This window comes from Hippocampus guttulatus, chromosome 1 (genome assembly GCF_054856545.1).
Source record: "Hippocampus guttulatus isolate MCC_2025c chromosome 1, RoL_Hgut_1.0, whole genome shotgun sequence".
NCBI classification, from domain to species: Eukaryota; Metazoa; Chordata; class Actinopteri; order Syngnathiformes; family Syngnathidae; genus Hippocampus; species Hippocampus guttulatus.
In genome coordinates this window covers 5,913,596-5,931,482 of record NC_141261.1, presented here as the reverse complement: position 1 = coordinate 5,931,482, position 17,887 = coordinate 5,913,596, and the positions used below count along the sequence as shown (strand labels likewise).

The following is a 17,887-nucleotide window of genomic DNA, read 5'->3' as shown; positions in this document are numbered from 1 at the left end:
AAAACTGAGGCCCTGATTGGATGGCAGTAATTGATATTTGTGATTTATTTGGCAGTGAGTAGAAAAGATGGATATGTTTGTCGGCTTGGTTGGTCAAACATGTCGAAAAGATGAAAGGGGACATGTGACGGAGATGGAGGGATAGAGAAGGTATCTAATTTCTCCTGATCCCCGGACCACAGTCTGAGGTCTGCAGCTGTCCCAAACAGTCAGCTTGACACATGAGTGCTCAGCTTGGCATTTACATCGTCATAGTCGGCCATCAACTCACATGAGGACTCTGGGAATTGGAAATCGCCGAAAGCAAACTATGGACATGCAAAGATTGCGTTAGCATGAGCCAAGAAAAAGCATCGCTTGGTCAGGTGGGTTATCGGACTCTGATCCACTGAACACCCCCCCCCCCCCCCACACACACACACAAATCACTGTAGTTATTGACAACAACTGAAGGACTTGGGAACGGAAACTTTCAACGGAAACCTCTGCTGTGACCTTCCACATAAAGGTATGCCTGTCCCACCTTCCTTTTTTTTTTTTTAAATGAAAAATACAGCAAATGTCAACACATCGCACATGAACATATTTTGTTGTTTTGTTGCTGCAGTAATTATGTAACAAATTGAGAAGAGTGCAACAGCAACAAAAAGAAATTTTTTGGTCGTTCTATCTGCTTTGATAACCTGGCACCCACTTTAGTTCTGATGAGATTCAATTTCAGAAGCCTGGAATATTTTAGGTCAAGTGCACAAGTGCCGTATGAATGTATGTCTCATGGAAAAGTCATGTCCAACTTTTTTTTCTCTGATGTCATTTGTTGCTGCTTTGGAAGGTGACCTTTAGTCCTTTGAAATGTTCCTAAAAGCAAAATGGATTAATGTATGCATTACATTATTATGATTATTAGTAGCAGTATTAACAGAAGTTTTACTTTTGTGCTATCTGCCATTAATTGTACAAGGTGTAATTATTTTGATTTAGTAGAAAAAAAATGAAAACATTTAGACTTCCTCTATTTGCATGGCCAACATTTTAACTCTACACAGAAAGGTTGGAGCCAGAATCAAACCCTGCACCTCTGCCCTGTGAGGCAGACGTGCTAACCAGTCGACCACCATGCCGCCCAATAAAACTACGACTAATAATACTAATAATAATAACCAATAGTATATAAGATGAGGTGGCCCGGTGATCCAGTGGTTAGCGCGTCGACCTCACAGTGCAGAGGTACCGGGTTCAATCCCAGGTCCGGCCTCCCTGTGTGGAGTTTGCATGTTCTTCCCAGGCCTGCGTGGTTTTTCTTTGGGTACTCCGGTTTCCTCCCACGTTCCAAAAGCAAGCACGGTAGGCTGCTTGGAGACTCTAAATTGTCCCTAGGTGTGAGTGTGAGCGCAGATGGTTGTTCGTCTCTGTGTGCCCTGCGATTGGTTGGCAACCGGTTCAGGGTGTCCTCCGCCTACTGCCCGGAGACAGCTGGGTTAGGCTCCAGCACCCCCCCCCCCCCCCCCGCAACCCTTGTGAGGATAAAGCGGATCGGAAAATGAATGAATGAATGGTATATAAGATTAAATACATCTACTGTCTATCATTGTAGGTGTAGCAGTGGTGACAGAACATAATGGACCAGTGAGTATACTTCCGGGAATCTGTTTCAGTTTCATTTGCCATGGGAATAACTGAAGTATCGTTGTTTGCTTAGCTTCCATTTGGCTGTCTTTCTATTCACAAGAATACAATTTTTTAATCTATTTAAGTGTACTGCACATGCGGCTTTCTGTTCATATGAGAAGGTATCGAATTCCCTTGTGATCATTGTGTGAATAAATGAAAATAAATGCAGCCTTCAATTTGAAGCCCTTTCTGGGCTTTTCGGGAACACCATGTCATGAATAAAGTCTTGTTGATTTTATTTGTTTATTTTTAATCAGGAATCCACTTCTACAAATCTATAAAACTGAATTTACAATTTTGTGTTAAATACATAAAACAGGAATACTGGCGCTATGATATTGTTTTGTCTCATCTACCAGGGAAGATGACAAAAACTCGGTGGATATTCATGACAATCCTCCAGCACCTGACAATGTTGTAAGGGAGGACGGAGACACGGTGAGTGACAGGGTGACAGTGCCAAGCCAACACAGTCAACATGGGCGCCCGCTTGAAAATAGCCAGGAACACGGGGCAGCGTCAACTACAAAAATGTACTGACGGAATTATTGTGCCACTTTTGAAGACCTTTTCCAAGAAGACATTCTGAAAATAACCAATAGCTCAATAAACATTCTGACTATACCAGGTATTGGTATTGGCCTTATTTTAAGGTATTGGGTTTCGTGGAGGCAGCCGACACCAGGCACCAATACTTAAGGAGAAAAAAAAAATCGGACATTGTTTAAATCGAATTTGGCCGTGGTTGGCGCTCTACCGTGTCAGTTTTAATGCAGCAGCATATCATCATTTGCGTCAGAAAGGTTTTCCTTCGCAATGTTTTGTCACTGTGTTAATTTGTAAACATTAAAAGAACTAATCTGTATCGTGAGTACTCAAAAAGTGAATACCTGTATTGGTATCGGTACCTGTATTGAATACCTGTATTGGTATCGGTCTGAAAAAAGTGGTATCAAACATCCATCATTACTATATATTGTGTGGGCTCCAGGTATACTTTATATATGAAGAGGAAGTGGAGGTGGAGGAGAAGGAACCAGAACCTGCAGAACCTGTCATCCGTGTCAATGACAAGCCCCACAAGTTCAAGGACCACTACTGCAAGAAGCCCAAGTTCTGTGACGTCTGTGCTCGAATGATAGTCTGTATGTATTGGAAAATAATGACAACATCTTTGCTTTTCTAACCTGAAAGCTCCAATGTATTTCGAACATGTTTTGTTGATCTTACAGTGAACAACAAGTTTGCTCTGAGGTGTAAAAACTGCAAGACCAACATCCACCATTCATGTCAGTCCTATGTTGAGTTCCAGAAGTGCTTTGGCAAAATAGTAAGTCTCTCTTGTCTGTGTCTTGACATGTAACACACTGGGAATTAAGGCAGGACAATGGTGGAAAAAAAATAATAATGCAAATTATTTTGAGTGAGTTTGGAATCACAATTAATAAAAGGATTATTAGTTGACATTAGCAATTGAAAATGCTCTAAATATGAAGAAAATGCTCCACTCTAAGTACCACTCAGATGGAATAAAAATACCTTTATTCTGCTGTTTTTACTCCTGGTATTTGTTCTTCAAATGTGACTATTAAATTTTTGTCTCTGTAGCCACCAGGCTTCAGGCGGGCGTACAGTTCCCCTCTGTACGGCAGCGACCAACCAGATCCAAGTGGGTTTTTCCTGATGTTAAATCATAAAACATCTGTGATTGCCTGTGAAGTGGGATTTTGAGACTTGCATTTTTGTCTCCAATATTGCTCTTGGATGCACAACCTGCATAACTGCTGTCATCAATCCATCAACTATCATCAGACAATCCAAATCGGAATGACCCGGTCTTTGACACCCTAAGGGTGGGTGTCATCATGGCGAATAAAGAACGCAAAAAGAATGAAAATGACAAGAAAAATGTAAGTGACCTGTTTTATGATTATGAAATGTCTCGTTTGTCCAACACCGTCAACGCTTTCCAGTTCATAATAAACAAACGGTCATTCAAAGAAAAGAAACGTACTTTTTCTACAAGATGCTGATGATGATGGAGGAAGAGGAAGATGACAATCAACAACCCAAAGAAAATGAGGATGGAGGAGAAGGTACAAAAAAAAAAAAAAAAAAAAAAAACAAGGTCCCACCCGAGGTCTTATCAGATTCACTTTTAAACATGGAACACAGCATGGAATTGATCATACTGGCAAAACCTTCATGGAATGAGTCTGGTGTCTGGTGGTTATGCAGGGAAGCCTGAAGAGAAGAAAGAGAAAGGAGGAGAAAAAGCAGATGACAAGGTAAGCTAAAAGAGTTGCACAAACTCATTTTTTTAATTTGAAATGTTTTTGGAGTTCACCTTGGAGTTTGCATTGTTGTGGCATGGCAAGTTTACAACACACAATGCTTTTTTTGTTTTTTTTTTAGAAAAGAGACATGAATACATGTTCATAGACTTACAAGCAGCATGGTGGAATAGTGGTTAGTTTATATGCTTCAGTCAAGACGACCTGGGTTAGAATCTGTCTGTTTTGAAATCATCATTTCTCATCATGCACAACGAGTTTTGTATTATATTTCTCCATTTATTAGTGGTATTGAGGCCACAATGTATTTTTTAAGCACATTATTATTCAGCCGTTGGAATTATTTTGAAATTAAAAACACAATTGTATCTGTGCTCCATTAAAAACAGCAAAAAGGAACCTTTTCCCAGTCACACTACTACTTGGCTCTCTACCGCTTCAAGGCCATAGAAAAGGATGATCTGGACTTTCAGTAAGTATGACAAAATTAGTTCATTTATATTCAACTGAGCTCTAAAATATCAGTATGCATACAAACCAAGGATATCCTGTCTGTTTTCTGTTAGCCCTGGTGATCGCATCACAGTCCTAGATGACTCCAATGAAGAGTGGTGGAGGGTGAGGTCAACCTCTTAAAGTCAATCCAAGCTTTTCTCTCTCTCTCTCTCTCTCTCTCTCTCTCTCTCTCTCTCTCTCTCTCTCTCACTCTCTCTCTCTCTCTCTCCAAAGGGTGACACAACCCATTATTAGGTTCAGGGGCAATTACTTTTTCACATATGGGACTAGTAGGTTTGTACTTTATTTTATTTTTGTATGCCTTCATAAACTAAATTGGCATTCAGAAACTGCATTTTGTATTTCCTTGCATTGTCTGTGTGTGATATTAAAATGGGTTTGATTAACTGAAATCTTTGCGGGTGACAAATAAATTAATAAGGAACAAAGAAATCAGGAAGGGGGCAAATACTTTTTCACAGCGTTGTAAGTATAGTATCGACAATGGCTGCGTGGCTGTTGATGATGACAAAATGTGCAAACAGGAAGAACAAACACAATGAAATAACGCTGAGCAGAATTATCTGTAGAAAATGAGTGACTTCATGAAATGAAATGCTCTTCAACTTTACAGGGAAAGATGGGAGAGAAAAGCGGCTATTTTCCCACCAACTACCTCATTAAAGTGCGTGCCTCAGAGAGGGTTTACAAGGTCACGCGCTCTTTTGTTGGGAACAGAGAGATGGGACAAATCACACTGAAGAAAGACCAGGTAAGAAAACACAAATTTAGCATGCTACGGCGTTGTTCACCTGTCATGATGGCAAATATCTACATTGGTATGTTGCTAAAGGTGCACCGCAAGAGAGTGTGTTGCAAGTGCTTCTCATCACCAGGCCGTGGCGTTGTTGCTCTACCTCTTTCAGATTGTGGTGAAAAAAGGTGACGAGAAAGGTGGCTACTTGAAGGTCAGCACTGGACGCAAGTTGGGCTACTTCCCCTTAAATCTGCTGCAGGAGATCACTGTGATATAAGAAGGGGGAAAAAAAAGATACATCAAAACACTTGTGTGCAAATGACAAAGTCAAAGAGTCAATGTTTTTATTCTGGCAGGTGACCTACAGCATTCTGTATATTTTAAATATCAGAAAAGAGTGAGTAGCCATTTATTTGTGTTATTTTAGATAGTGTTGCACCAATACCGATACCGATACCAGTATCAGGAGGGGCCCTGATGCGGCATTAAAACGCTGTCATCAGTGTCTGAGAGTACTAACAAATGTATATGTAGAAAGATTGAAGTTGGTTGAATGGAAAGACAACTGGAAAACGCTGATTCCTCTGATAAATTTTCAAAATCAGACTGGTCAAATTAAGCCAGTTTTGGAGTCTTTTACAATCACTACCAGTATCGCAAAATAAAATTTCGCATCTCGAGTTGACCAGTGAGAGCAACCATCAACAGCATCGCTGTTCACCGTAGTTCGGAACACATAACGGACTTAGCAACTATCTTGCCTCTGTTATCACACTTGACCGCCTGCACTCAGGCTGTACACAGCATACAAATGTGACTTTACACGGTAGGGGTCTATTTGAATCACACAATATAATATTTTAGATGTCCAAATGTTGCACCTTGCTTTATTACAAATGCGCATTCATGAGAATATCTGACCCATGTTTCACTCTCAACAATAAGAAGAGCGATGGAAATAGGCTGTTGATTCAACACATGTACTGTATTCTGTTAATATCTGACTGCAGATACTTCTTAAAGGATGATTTAACTATGAACTATGAATGAGTTTACATCCATGTGAGGATGCAGTTTGTTGGAAGTACTGTACATGAAAAAAAAGTTATTATATTTTAGGGGGTTTTTTTCAAACGGCGTGATATTGGTACGGTATCGGCTTCGGCCGATACTGCACGAGTATTGGAATCGGTATCGTGGGCAAAAAATGGCATTGGAACAACACTAATTTTAGATGTGGATGGGGGGTTTTGATTTTCTAGTGTGGTCAATGTAATGTTTTCATGAACAGGGGCAGCAGGCACAGTTAATTAAACACACCAAGCATCCATCCATTTTCTACACCTGCCCTACCAGCGACCTGTTGTCAGGGTAGGCAAGTGAGGCAGTGCCCCTTCCTGCATGTGAAGAGAAAAAAAAAAACGTAAAATGACTACATTATGTTTTAGTTCTACGGTCCGTGCTTTTTACATAGATTTTCTTTTCAATCTAATAATTATGAATGATTTCATCATTAAAGCAGCTGAATTTGCATATGTCGTGTTCAAACGCATGGGAAGAGCAGCTGGGAAAATCACCGGAATCATAGCTCCCTTTGCGCCTCGAGCAAGTAACACACGTGTCAATTAATCCAGCAGTTACTGGCACGTGAGCTCACACCGGAGACATTGGTGTTTCTGATTTCATCGCCAATAAACTGCGGTGACATACTATTCCAACCTTACAATGACTTTTTTGTTATAATTATTGTCTGACTTCATAGGATGGCTGCATCAGTAAATGAAACCAAAGGCATTCATTTTGTGGTGTTGATGCTTGACACATTTGTATCAGTTACTCAAATATTAAGCAAGACTTGTCTAGTTTGTTCACGCAATGGCTTTTCCGCATTCTCACCGACGGATTTGTCATAACATTAGCTGACTTGTCAGTCTAATTTTTTACAAATCCTCTTATATGGATGAATCCACTTTATCAGGCTTACGGTGGTTTAAATGTGCAAGGACAGTGAGTGGCTGCCGGAGCAGAGCCCACCAGAGACGTGTGTGTGTATGTGTGTGTTCAGTGGAGAAATACCTCACTTTGAAAGCGTGGGGGGAGGGGGGGGTGTGTATTGGAGGTTCAGTCTGTCACTGCAGAACGTCCTCACTTAGTCTTGAGGCTTTAACTGAGTAAAAGCCACCTTCTTGAGTCACGCTTGCTCTCCGAATGGATCTTTGGTTGTACAAGATGGTGTCCGTGGGTTTGAAGTTGATCATCACCTGCCTGTGGCTTCTCCCTTCAGCGGTGAGTTAACAACCTTGACTCTTATACGTCAGAGTTTAAAACAATATTTTATGTTATATTTTTTTGCAAGCTGTGATTGGCATTTATGAAATAATTATTCCTGGAATGGGCTCTGATTTAAGTTTTGTGATGAAATTCCTCTCAGGTTACAATGAGGGACAAAGGCTTAAGTAGCCTTGTTACCTGGAAAATAACCCTACACTTGAACAGTCTGGTGCAGCATTTTTGTGTCACTATTGTTTTGCAAATTCACAAGTGGTTAAAAAAAAAAGCTATCTGATGCAGATAGTTTACTTCGTGCAAAAAAGATTTACCGGTATATAATCACAAATGCTTCTATTTTTTTTTCATCGTTTATGTCAGAGCCTACCAAGTGTTGCCATCTGAAAAACGATGTGGCTCTGGGGCTAGATTTGCACTGCCAGTGGCACATTTAATATTATTTGTTGTCAAGTAGCATAAGTGGGCTATGCATCATGGCAGCAGAAATACTTATAGAAAAAAAAACAACAACAAAACATGGTCTTTGGGCACCTTCAGATCCAAGTCAGGCCTCCAGAAAATGCAAATAAGAATGTGATTCACACCGACAAGTGTCGCGTAAACATACAGATTGGGTTTATACCCGTCAATGCAAGCTGGACTTCATCAAAATATGCCGATTTGTGATACAAAATATAAATTGTACACCCTGCGTCTACATATAAGACATTTTTTAAATCAGTGTGAAACTTTTGTTCAGGGACACAAAAAGCCATCTTTGATTAAAAACTGCTGTTGATCAGTGTCATTAAAGGTAATTTGAGCAAATGTATTATTTTAGAAGCGTGTCTCGAAGTGTTAGCCCTTCACATTAATCAGAACCCAAACAGGAGCTCTCACTTCAAAAATGTTGGAGACCCCTGTTTTGGAGTAATTTATTTTTAGTCCCCCCGCCAACCCCCACTGTCAGATGCCAAATTTGACAAGTGAGCTCCCATATATGTTGCCTGGCAATCAGTGGTCGTACAAACATGGTTGCTTGAGACAAACCTTTTCTAGCCACTGACAAAATAATATCCAAAGTAATTATACATCTCAGGCCTTCTTTAGGTATTCATCCCCCGTCCCCTGCCGGTGTTGGGCTGACTCCGAAAAACTCTCACTCCGAAAAACTTTGCGCTGGCATGGCGTCACAGATCCACTGACATGGTTGTCACATTGTACACTCTAATTGGGCTCGGTGAGAGCAGCCCATGTCGCGGCAGCGCCTGCCTGTGACACAGCATACAACAGCGGATGTGAATTGATAACGTGGCCAAGGTGGCTGGAGGTGATGCCGTTTAATGACATCCCGCATGAGACATGTTGATTCCAAAAATATCGAGGGGAATGCAAACCTACGATGGCTGTGGGCAAGTTTTCACAGAAGAAGTTTTGCTTCATTGCTTCCATCCATGCATTAAAATGTTATACCTGTCTCTCACACCGGAGTCAAACTTTTACTTGCAAGTAGTTTTTAATGAGAAGAACTCCAGAATGAGAAGTGGATTTCATGCAATTCATTTGGCAGCCTACTCATAATTCTGTGTTTTGTCAGCATTGCTATTTTAGGTTAAAAAAAAAAGTACCGGTACACTTTTTCCATCAGTACACAATATTGGTCAATAAGGAGAAACGGGAATCACCCTTCAATTTTATTCATATTTGTATATTACAATAGATACAAATTAGATGGCTTCCTCTTCTTCTGGAGTGATGCTTCATTAAAAAAATAAAATAAAACTCATATTCGTTTAATATAGTGCAGAATTTCAAATACAATTCATTGTCAAAAGCAACAAACTAATTTGTTGATCAACTCTTGATTTTTCCCTATGGGGAAACAATTTTACATGTTTTTTTAATGATGCATTACAAACAATTGTAGGTTCCGTTTTGTTTTGTTTTTTGTTTTGTTTTGTTTCAATTCCTCTGGGATTTGCTACTGTTCCAAATTGCATGGCCAGCCAGATCAGATGTTCTCACGTTCTCATATTTCATCCAATGTATATTCATATAACAATAAGCTCAAAAACAGGGGTGTCCATTCTGCAGATCGTGAGCTACCAGTAGCTTGCAAAGATGGTGTCAGTCGATCGCATGGCATGAACTCAATCACTAACAGCCCTACCAGTTTTCTGCTGTTGATATAGCTGCCTGTCATTGGCAGTGACTGAGTTAAAATTAAAAAAAAGAAAGAAAAAAAATAGACTCACGCCAATCATTAGGGCAGCCAATCATACGCCTGTGCATGTCTCACCGTATCTTTTTTGGAGTTCATGCAGTGATGTGGGGTACAATAACATATATCGTACATATAAATAATACATAGTAAAAGTTCAAATAAATAAATACATAAATACATACATACATATATACATAAGGTAGGGTAGCGGTACGGTCGTCGACTGGTTAGCACGCCGCCCTCAGAGTGCAGTGGTCCAGGGTTCGATTCCGGCTCTGGCCTTCCTGTGTGGAGTTTGCATGCTCTCCCCGTGCCTGTGTGGGTTTTCTCCGGGTACTCTGGTTTCCTCCCACATTCCCAAAACAAGCATGGCAGGTTAATGGAACACTCTAAATTGTCCCTCGGTGTGATTGTGACCACAAATGGTTGTCCGTCTATATGTGCCTTCCGATTGGCTTGAAACCGGTTCAGGGTGCACCCTGCCTACTGCACACCCTTGAGAGGATAAGTGGCTCCGACAGATCACTTGGTCGTGGTCATTTTATCAGTAGCCCTCATATTGAAAAAGTGTGAGCACAGCTGTCACTTTCTTTTGTGACAAGTAATTGTTCATTCATGTTTTGTTCCTCAAAGGGCCAAGAAACAACCAAAGCCTCCGACTTGCCTAGCCAACAATGGAGAACAGCTGAAGTAGAAAGAGGTGCCGCTGTTGGAGCGGCATTGAAGGTGAAGCACATCTCCAAGGACTTACAGATCATCTCCACCAAATACAAAACACCCGCATATGGATCTCTTGGTCCGTACGGCTGGTCACAGAACGTTTCTCAAGTTCTCGACCAACAGCTTTACAATCCTCAGTCCAAACCTCACCCAAAGGTTTCTCCGAAATCCAAGAAGATTTTGGGCTGGGGTGACTTTTACTTCAATGTGAGGACATTAAAATTCAGTCTTCTAGTGACCGGGAAAATCGTGGACCACATCAACGGCACGTTCAGTGTCTACTTCCGCCACAACTCTTCTCATTTAGGGAACATATCGGTCAGTATTGTTCCACCTTCGAAAGCTGTTGGCTTGGAGGTTCTGGATCCAGGACTGCCAAGTATTCAGACCAGGAATTCGGTACTGTTACCAGATCTGGCTTCCCCCTTGCAATCCACAAGCTCCGCCTCTCCAGATAAGCACAAGCAGCAGCAGCAGCAGGACTTAATGGTGACGACTGAACTCAACTGCCGCATCGAGTACCAGAGAACAAACCGGTCCAAGAAGACCAAGCCCTGTATGTACGACCCGGGTCAGACGTGCTACTCCGAAAACACTCAGTCCCAGGCAGCATGGATCTGTGCTAAACCTTTTAAGGTGATATGCATCTTCATCGCCTTCACTGGTACTGACTACAGACTGGTGCAGAAAGTTTGCCCGGATCGCAACTTTCAGGCAGACCAGAACCATCAGCACTTTGGATGACTGGTTCAAGCTGTTTGTTTGTTTGTTTGTTTATTGGCTGATGAATTAAACTGTTCTTCAGTTTTTAAATTGGTTGAATTGACAGTGTAATGATCCATTCCACTGAATTATTGTAATTTGTGTCTCCTGAAAAATAAAATGATTGTGCAATAACATCAACTGTATTTATTTTTAACAAAACAAAATGTCCTGCGCATTGATCTGATTGCATTTGAATACAATACAGAAGATTCATTTTAGCTACATTTACCACTGAACATTTTGGAATAGTCCACTAGTCACATGATCCTCTGGAAGTAGCATCGTTCAGATGCTCTGCAAGCCATGAGAAGGCTAAAAGTAAGTTCACTCATTTACTTTCCTTATGATTACGATATTTTAACTACCACTGGGGCAGTTCAAGTCTCAGCACACGTGTGTGCCAACAAGCTATTTCATGTATCTCTGTATTCGATACATTAAAAAGTGCCTCCTGATTACCTTCAGTCCTGTTATCAAACGTAGGAGTTTCAATATAATAAACAATTACATATACAAATAAGGGCGGCTCGGTGGGCAGAGAACATATATTAGCAAGATGGATCGATGGGAGCGGGATTTGAAGCACACGCTAATTTAGCTTGACTAGCACGACGGCTTGTTTTCCCCTCTTCCGGCAGCGTTTCCATGCTCCATACGGTGCAGCCGTGAAAAGAGTCCAAGTGTAGACTCCCTAAAACTTGGCACGTCTTCTCTCGAGGAAGTAAGCTGCGTAGGGGCGACAAAAAACGAATGAGAATGACAAAAACAAAGACAATACTCTGCCACTAGTCGGCGCCATCTTAGTGAATCGCTGACATCGATCCACCTTCCGTTACACCTGCTGTAAATTGAGACGACTAGAAAAGCAAAAAAAAAAAAAGCAAATACTATTAAATACGGTGTAAATATTCAATATAAATATTGTGTCTGCCAAGGTTAGCTTTATTTAAATGAATGAGAAAGGAAAAGCTATATAATGTTTACGAGTTGTATGATGCATTATTGTTCTATCTTGTCGCTTGGAGAGCTATTTTTGTGCAATTTGTGCGTCTGTACATGTGGGTTGTTTCAAGTGTGTAAAAAAAATTGGATCCTTGATAAACATTTAACTGCACAATTGATTTCAATGAGACGTTGTGAAGGTATGGAACATTTTCCAATGAAGAATTAATTAAATAGTCATAGAAATCTTGTGGGGCGGCCCGGTAGTCCAGTGGTTAGCACGTCGACTTCACAGTGCAGAGGTACCGGGTTCAATTCCAGCTCCGGCCTCCCTGTGTGGAGTTTGCATGTTCTCCCCGGGCCTGCGTGGGTTTTCTCCGGGTACTCCGGTTTCCTCCCACATTCCAAAGACATGCATGGCAGGCTGATTGGACGCTCTAAAATTGTCCGTAGGTGTGAGTGTGGGCGTGGATGGTTGTTCGTCTCTGTGTGCCCTGCGATTGGCTGGCAACTGATTCAGGGTGTCCCCCGCCTACTGCCCGGAGACGGCTGGGATAGGCTCCAGCACCCCCCGCGACCCTAGTGAGGATCAAGCGGTTCGGAAAATGGATGGATGGATGGATGGATGGATGGATAGAAATCTTGTTTTGGGTTGGTCCCGTCATTTTACATCGATATCACACGTTAGGAAGCATCAGTGAGTTTATCTCGGTGTGTGTTTGATAGCTGTGATTATCTCAGGTCAGCAAAAGGGGAAACCAGCGCTGCAGACTATTTTGCTTTGAACGACGGTTGACTGTACAGCCTGCTGCGCTTTACGTAAGACGTAATACAGTACACCAAAGGCTTAGGAAACATAATGACGCCAAAAGATGAAAGGAGACACACTTCAATTATGCTGCAACAATAATTTCTTGTGTTTGGACAAAGCAACACACAACTAGAAGCTAACTGACAAACAAGCTCGAACATATTAACCATAACAAATTTTCATTATCTTCCATAAGCACGTCAATGAAGAAAAAAAAACACATTTAGGCTTGAGCTGCCTTTTATTCAGTGAATTGTTTAGAACTTCAAAAGGTCCATTAGTTCCACTCCCCTTGTTTCCAACCCCCTGGGTGAAAGTGTATTATGCGGTGTGATGAAAGTGTTTTTGCACAGGCTCGCTTGCCATGTTTACCAAAGACGCAAGCTGAGCAATCACGCACAAACAACAACAAGAGGCAAAACGTTTTTAGTTGAGAAAAACATTGGCGGCAAAATGAAAAGTTGCGCTGTATTCTGCTTAGCAATCGTCCTTTCAATTTTCATTTAGTCATCAAAAAAGTTACTGATTATGCTGTAATTATAATCATAGTAATAAAAAAAGTGATTGATTTTCCTCAATTACATTTTTAGGCTGAGATCAACAATATTAAATGAAAAATAAACCACAGGACTGAGTTGCTCCGGTTTACATGCCCCATGCAGCCGTTTGGTAGCAAGTGTCAGTAACGATTACATTAAAACGTTTGCTTTCTTGCTGCCGCAATAATTCAGGACCACGACCGCCATCTTGCAAAAGATCCATCAGTCAGCTTCTGCCTTGAACTGACTCAAAGCGGCACACTGACATGTCAAGTGGTTTCATGCACGATGGTACTTGACCGCCACTTTTTAAATTTTTTTTTAATTGCCTCACATTGGGCAATACCTGTATGTGGCATTTTATGTCACTCGGGCAAGTTTTGAGGCATGAGACATCTCTGGAAAGTTGGATGCAGCAGAGGAAGTGCAGTGCCAGAAAGGATGAACACAAGTGTCAAAACTGACTGAGAGGTTGAGATTGTTTTTGGGTTTTTTTACTTCCTTTTCCACAGTTCCACCACACCATCTGTCTCGCGATTGAGATTTGACACATGGTTTCACTCTGAGTGTGTGTCGTGATTTTGTTTAGATTACATTTGATTTTGTTCCATAGTTTTGTGTCCTCGTGTGCTTTTGTCTTCCTTGTTTGGTTTTGTTCCCAACAGAACAATGACATACTTTTCCACTATAGATAGCCGTTATTATATAGCTGTAAATTTCCCCAGTGTGGGACAAATAAAGGATATCTTAATCATAATCTTAATCTGTGAATCCACTGTGACTATTTTTGGTGGTGTGCTGCATTATTTTTGTTCCCCCAATGTCAAATATGTACCTTGGCTAAATTAAATTTGGGAAATAATGATTTAGAGGATGCTGGTATGGCTTAATCCCTCCCAGTATTACTGCAGGAAGGACTGGAGTTTCCCTTTGCCATCCAACAAGAACAGCTGGAAACACCCTCACTCTGCAGGAGAATTCAAACTCTGCACTTCAAATGTGCTGCAGGTTGCTTCTGTAGAATCCTTCAACAATAGCCAGCACTTTTGGGATTGTTTTTATTTATTTTTTTCCTTTTCAAAGCTGTGGGGGCATTTTCTGTGTCTTTGTGGCTCACTGCCACTGTCCCAGCCTTGGTGCAGAACAGTCATCTAGCTACTTTGGTCAGTCACACCATCATGCAACCAGACTGCTTTCAGATGAACTCGAGCGCCAACTTCCTGACAGCTGAAGAAGGCAGGTTTTTCGTTATGCAGACTGTCATTGCATGCTGTGGAGGCCTGGCGATGAAGGCTACGAAACAAAAAATGTAAGCTTAACCTTATTTCCTTTAAGTACTACTTTTGTACTACAATTGTGGGTTCAATCAAACAAGTGGGTGCCGCTCATATCAACTTTAAACATCTAAAATAATTTTTGAAATGTGAGAAAACACATGATGGGAGGGAAAATCATCTTCACTCTAACTCCAGTCTACGAATTTCTTTGAAGGCTCTTTTGCTGTGAATGAATGTAGCACATTCCACTTAACAGTGGCATTACCAATGATATAATAGATTAGAAGCAGATAAAGAAGTAGGTCATCATCAATTTCCCCGCAGAACTTGACAGCTCAAAGAACTCAAAAGTAGTGCTTTCACTCCAATCCCATGGCACCAGTGCCACCAGTAGGCGGAGCTATCCGCCAAGACCTTCCCCTGTGGAGAGGCTACAGTAAACGAACTCACTGACCATGTGGCTGCAGGGCGCATCAGATTGCTCCATGGGAACATATTCTCCCATATATCAGAGAAAAATGCTGCTGTGTACTCTTTTGCTACGGAAATATACCTAAATAAATAAAATAATAATAATTAAATGATGTGGAAAAACAATTGTAAATAGCACTGCGATTTATCCATTTTGTATTTATATTGCACTTAATTGAACGGTGTTTGTTTGTTTTTTCTTCTTTCTTCTTTCTACCCACATTCTTGCTGCTGGAGGCTCTAAATTTCCCCAGTGTGGGACAAATAAAGGATATCTTATCTTATCTTAAATTCTCCCATCGATTTCATTATTTCAAAAACCCACTATTATTTCCAATAATATGCAAAACAATTTTGTCACATCAATTTTTCTTTTTTTTTTTAGGCTACAGGAGGCTGCCATGCTTCGCCACCAACTTTCTGCTACGGATACAGAAAGGAGACAAACTTGGCGAATGTAGTTCCTCAACATGACAATCACAGTGTGCGAAAAAAAATCACGCGCTTACTTCGTCACTTAAGGGACTCCTAGATGTCGTTTGGGGTGACATTTTGCTTGCACTGAGGCTGAAAGAACTGGTGCTGGGCATTTTGATGCGCTTTAAAAATAGGTCATTGAATTCCTTTAGTTCACCACTAGAGGACACTAAATTATACACACTGTTCCTTTAAATTACCCGAATGTATCGTAACTATAGAATGCATATATACATGCTCCTTCAAAGTAGCCTGTTCGATGAGTTTATATGTCACTGGCCATGGACTCAGACTCAAAATTTGTGTTTGCTATTTGTATTTACATGAATGAACAGGGACGAAATGACCTCAAATGAGTTGCTAATTGCACTTTACCCGAAAAACACTTCATAGTCCCAACAAATGAAAAATCAAATTTGATTAAACTAGTAAATGGTAATTGCAGTTCACTTATGGAGCACTTTGGTGTCTGAAGTGCTTTATAAAGCCTCATTCATTCACATTAGAATATGTATGTATTGAACCAGAATGTACGCCGACGTATTGACGCAGCAGCGTTAACATATGGAAAGGTTTTCTGTTTTAGTTTAAAACAGATAACTTCAATTTGCACTCGTGGCAAATCCAGGTCGAGCAAGTGAAAACCCTCCCACATTTTCGCTTAAGCCACAGGTGCTTCTACTCGATGGGTATGCTGGTATGACGGCATGAGAGGGCAGCAGTCAAGTTACAAAACCAAAGCCGTTGATACACTCCCTAACTGGGTTGTATTGGCTGAGTTTGTGAACTTAATGCTCATCCATCTACCCATGAACTGCTTTATCCTCAGGAGGCTCATTGGGAGAGCATGCAAACCCCACACCGGAAAGCCGGGGCCCGAAATCAAACCCGTGACCTCTGCACTGTGGGGCGGACGCGCTAACGAGTCATCCACCATGCCGGCCTTAATCCTCATAAATTGGCCAAATATTCCCTATATACACGCAAGCGCTTCCAGGTGCCCGAATGTAGCACACTCCCACGCATGTGCACTCCCCACACACATTTATGTACATTTTCAAGTAGTATTCATCCTTTGCCGCCCACTCTGTTAAAGTGGGTTGTATTGTTTGCTTTCCAAAAACAGCACAAGTACCTTTAGGGGTTTGGGCTTTTTGTCACTAAGCCCCTTTTCAAATTCTTGAGGGTGCCATGCAGGCTTTGTTGCTGGCTTTGGCAACTAAACTCCACTGCTTATATTGCAGCACTTGAAATTTTTAAACATTCGTTGTTGTTTTTTTAGCATGACAACATCAATGTACATCTGTGCTGTGATTGTGAATTGATGGCAAAGTGTGATTTGCCTTGAAAATGCGAAAAAGAAGGAGGCAGGGATCTTTGTAAATGATCAACACAGAACCAGCATGTTACACTGCTGGCATTTCCTGTGGTCATTTCCTTTCAAAGAAATAACATTTGGGAACAGTTCAAAGAAAAAAAACAGATATAAGATACTGTAACTAGAATTACAGCATCACACTAGGAAGAAAATAAATAAGAAATTTTCACGACACCATATTTGCTTACTTAAGCCCTCAGTTGGTGTTTTATTCCTTGTAAAAGGAAAGAAAATGGGTTTCATTTGATCTTGCCGGCCATTTTATGTAACCTTTGTTGTCATTGCTGCACCACCACCCCTTTGAAAGGATATTGGTTTGTTTCTTGCACCGCTGTTGTCTTTACAGAACGTGCAGGACTCAAGGTTGTGTGTGCGTGTGTGTGTGTATATATATATATATTTGGCATAGCATTAAAAAATAAATCTACTCAAAGCTAAAAAAACCACTATGAATTCATAAAAACTATCAGAATTAAAAGAAAAAACTAAACTCCAAACTAAATGAAAATTAACTACCGGTACAATGAAAAATCTGAAACTATTATTACCCTCGTACTAGGACTGCAATTCCTTTTTTTCTTCCTTTTCTTCAAGGAGCTATCAATTCAAATCTTTTTCACAAAACCAAACCAAACAAAATTTTGAAACATTTCTTGAATGTGATAATGAGTTTTTTTTAAAATATCTCAATGAAAGAAATGCAAAACCTCAAGTCCACTGTATGCTGCTGCTGCCTCGTGGAGCATGTAATAATTATTTTGCCCCCAAAATGAATGGACCTTTGTTCCATGCCTCATT

At 40.8% G+C, this 17,887-nt stretch overlaps 2 protein-coding genes across 2 annotated transcripts; both read left to right on the top strand.

Moving 5' to 3' along the window:
- The first annotated feature begins 423 nt into the window (after nucleotides 1–423).
- stac3 (SH3 and cysteine rich domain 3) lies at nucleotides 424–6,896 on the top strand. Its single transcript, XM_086130117.1, has 13 exons — nucleotides 424–508; nucleotides 1,595–1,626; nucleotides 2,031–2,109; nucleotides 2,663–2,816; nucleotides 2,904–3,001; nucleotides 3,280–3,340; nucleotides 3,484–3,581; nucleotides 3,698–3,767; nucleotides 3,910–3,959; nucleotides 4,355–4,437; nucleotides 4,532–4,583; nucleotides 5,095–5,232; nucleotides 5,387–6,896. The coding sequence occupies exons 2-13, from the start codon at nucleotides 1,619–1,621 to the stop codon at nucleotides 5,492–5,494; spliced, it is 999 nt and encodes a 332-aa protein (XP_085986243.1). The 5' UTR covers nucleotides 424–508; nucleotides 1,595–1,618; the 3' UTR covers nucleotides 5,495–6,896.
- Nucleotides 6,897–7,388: 492 nt separating this feature from the next.
- Nucleotides 7,389–11,297, top strand: LOC147210174 (neurexophilin-4-like). The gene is made up of 2 exons (XM_086130105.1): nucleotides 7,389–7,503; nucleotides 10,343–11,297. The coding sequence occupies exons 1-2, from the start codon at nucleotides 7,426–7,428 to the stop codon at nucleotides 11,171–11,173; spliced, it is 909 nt and encodes a 302-aa protein (XP_085986231.1). The 5' UTR covers nucleotides 7,389–7,425; the 3' UTR covers nucleotides 11,174–11,297.
- The last annotated feature ends 6,590 nt before the right edge of the window (nucleotides 11,298–17,887 follow it).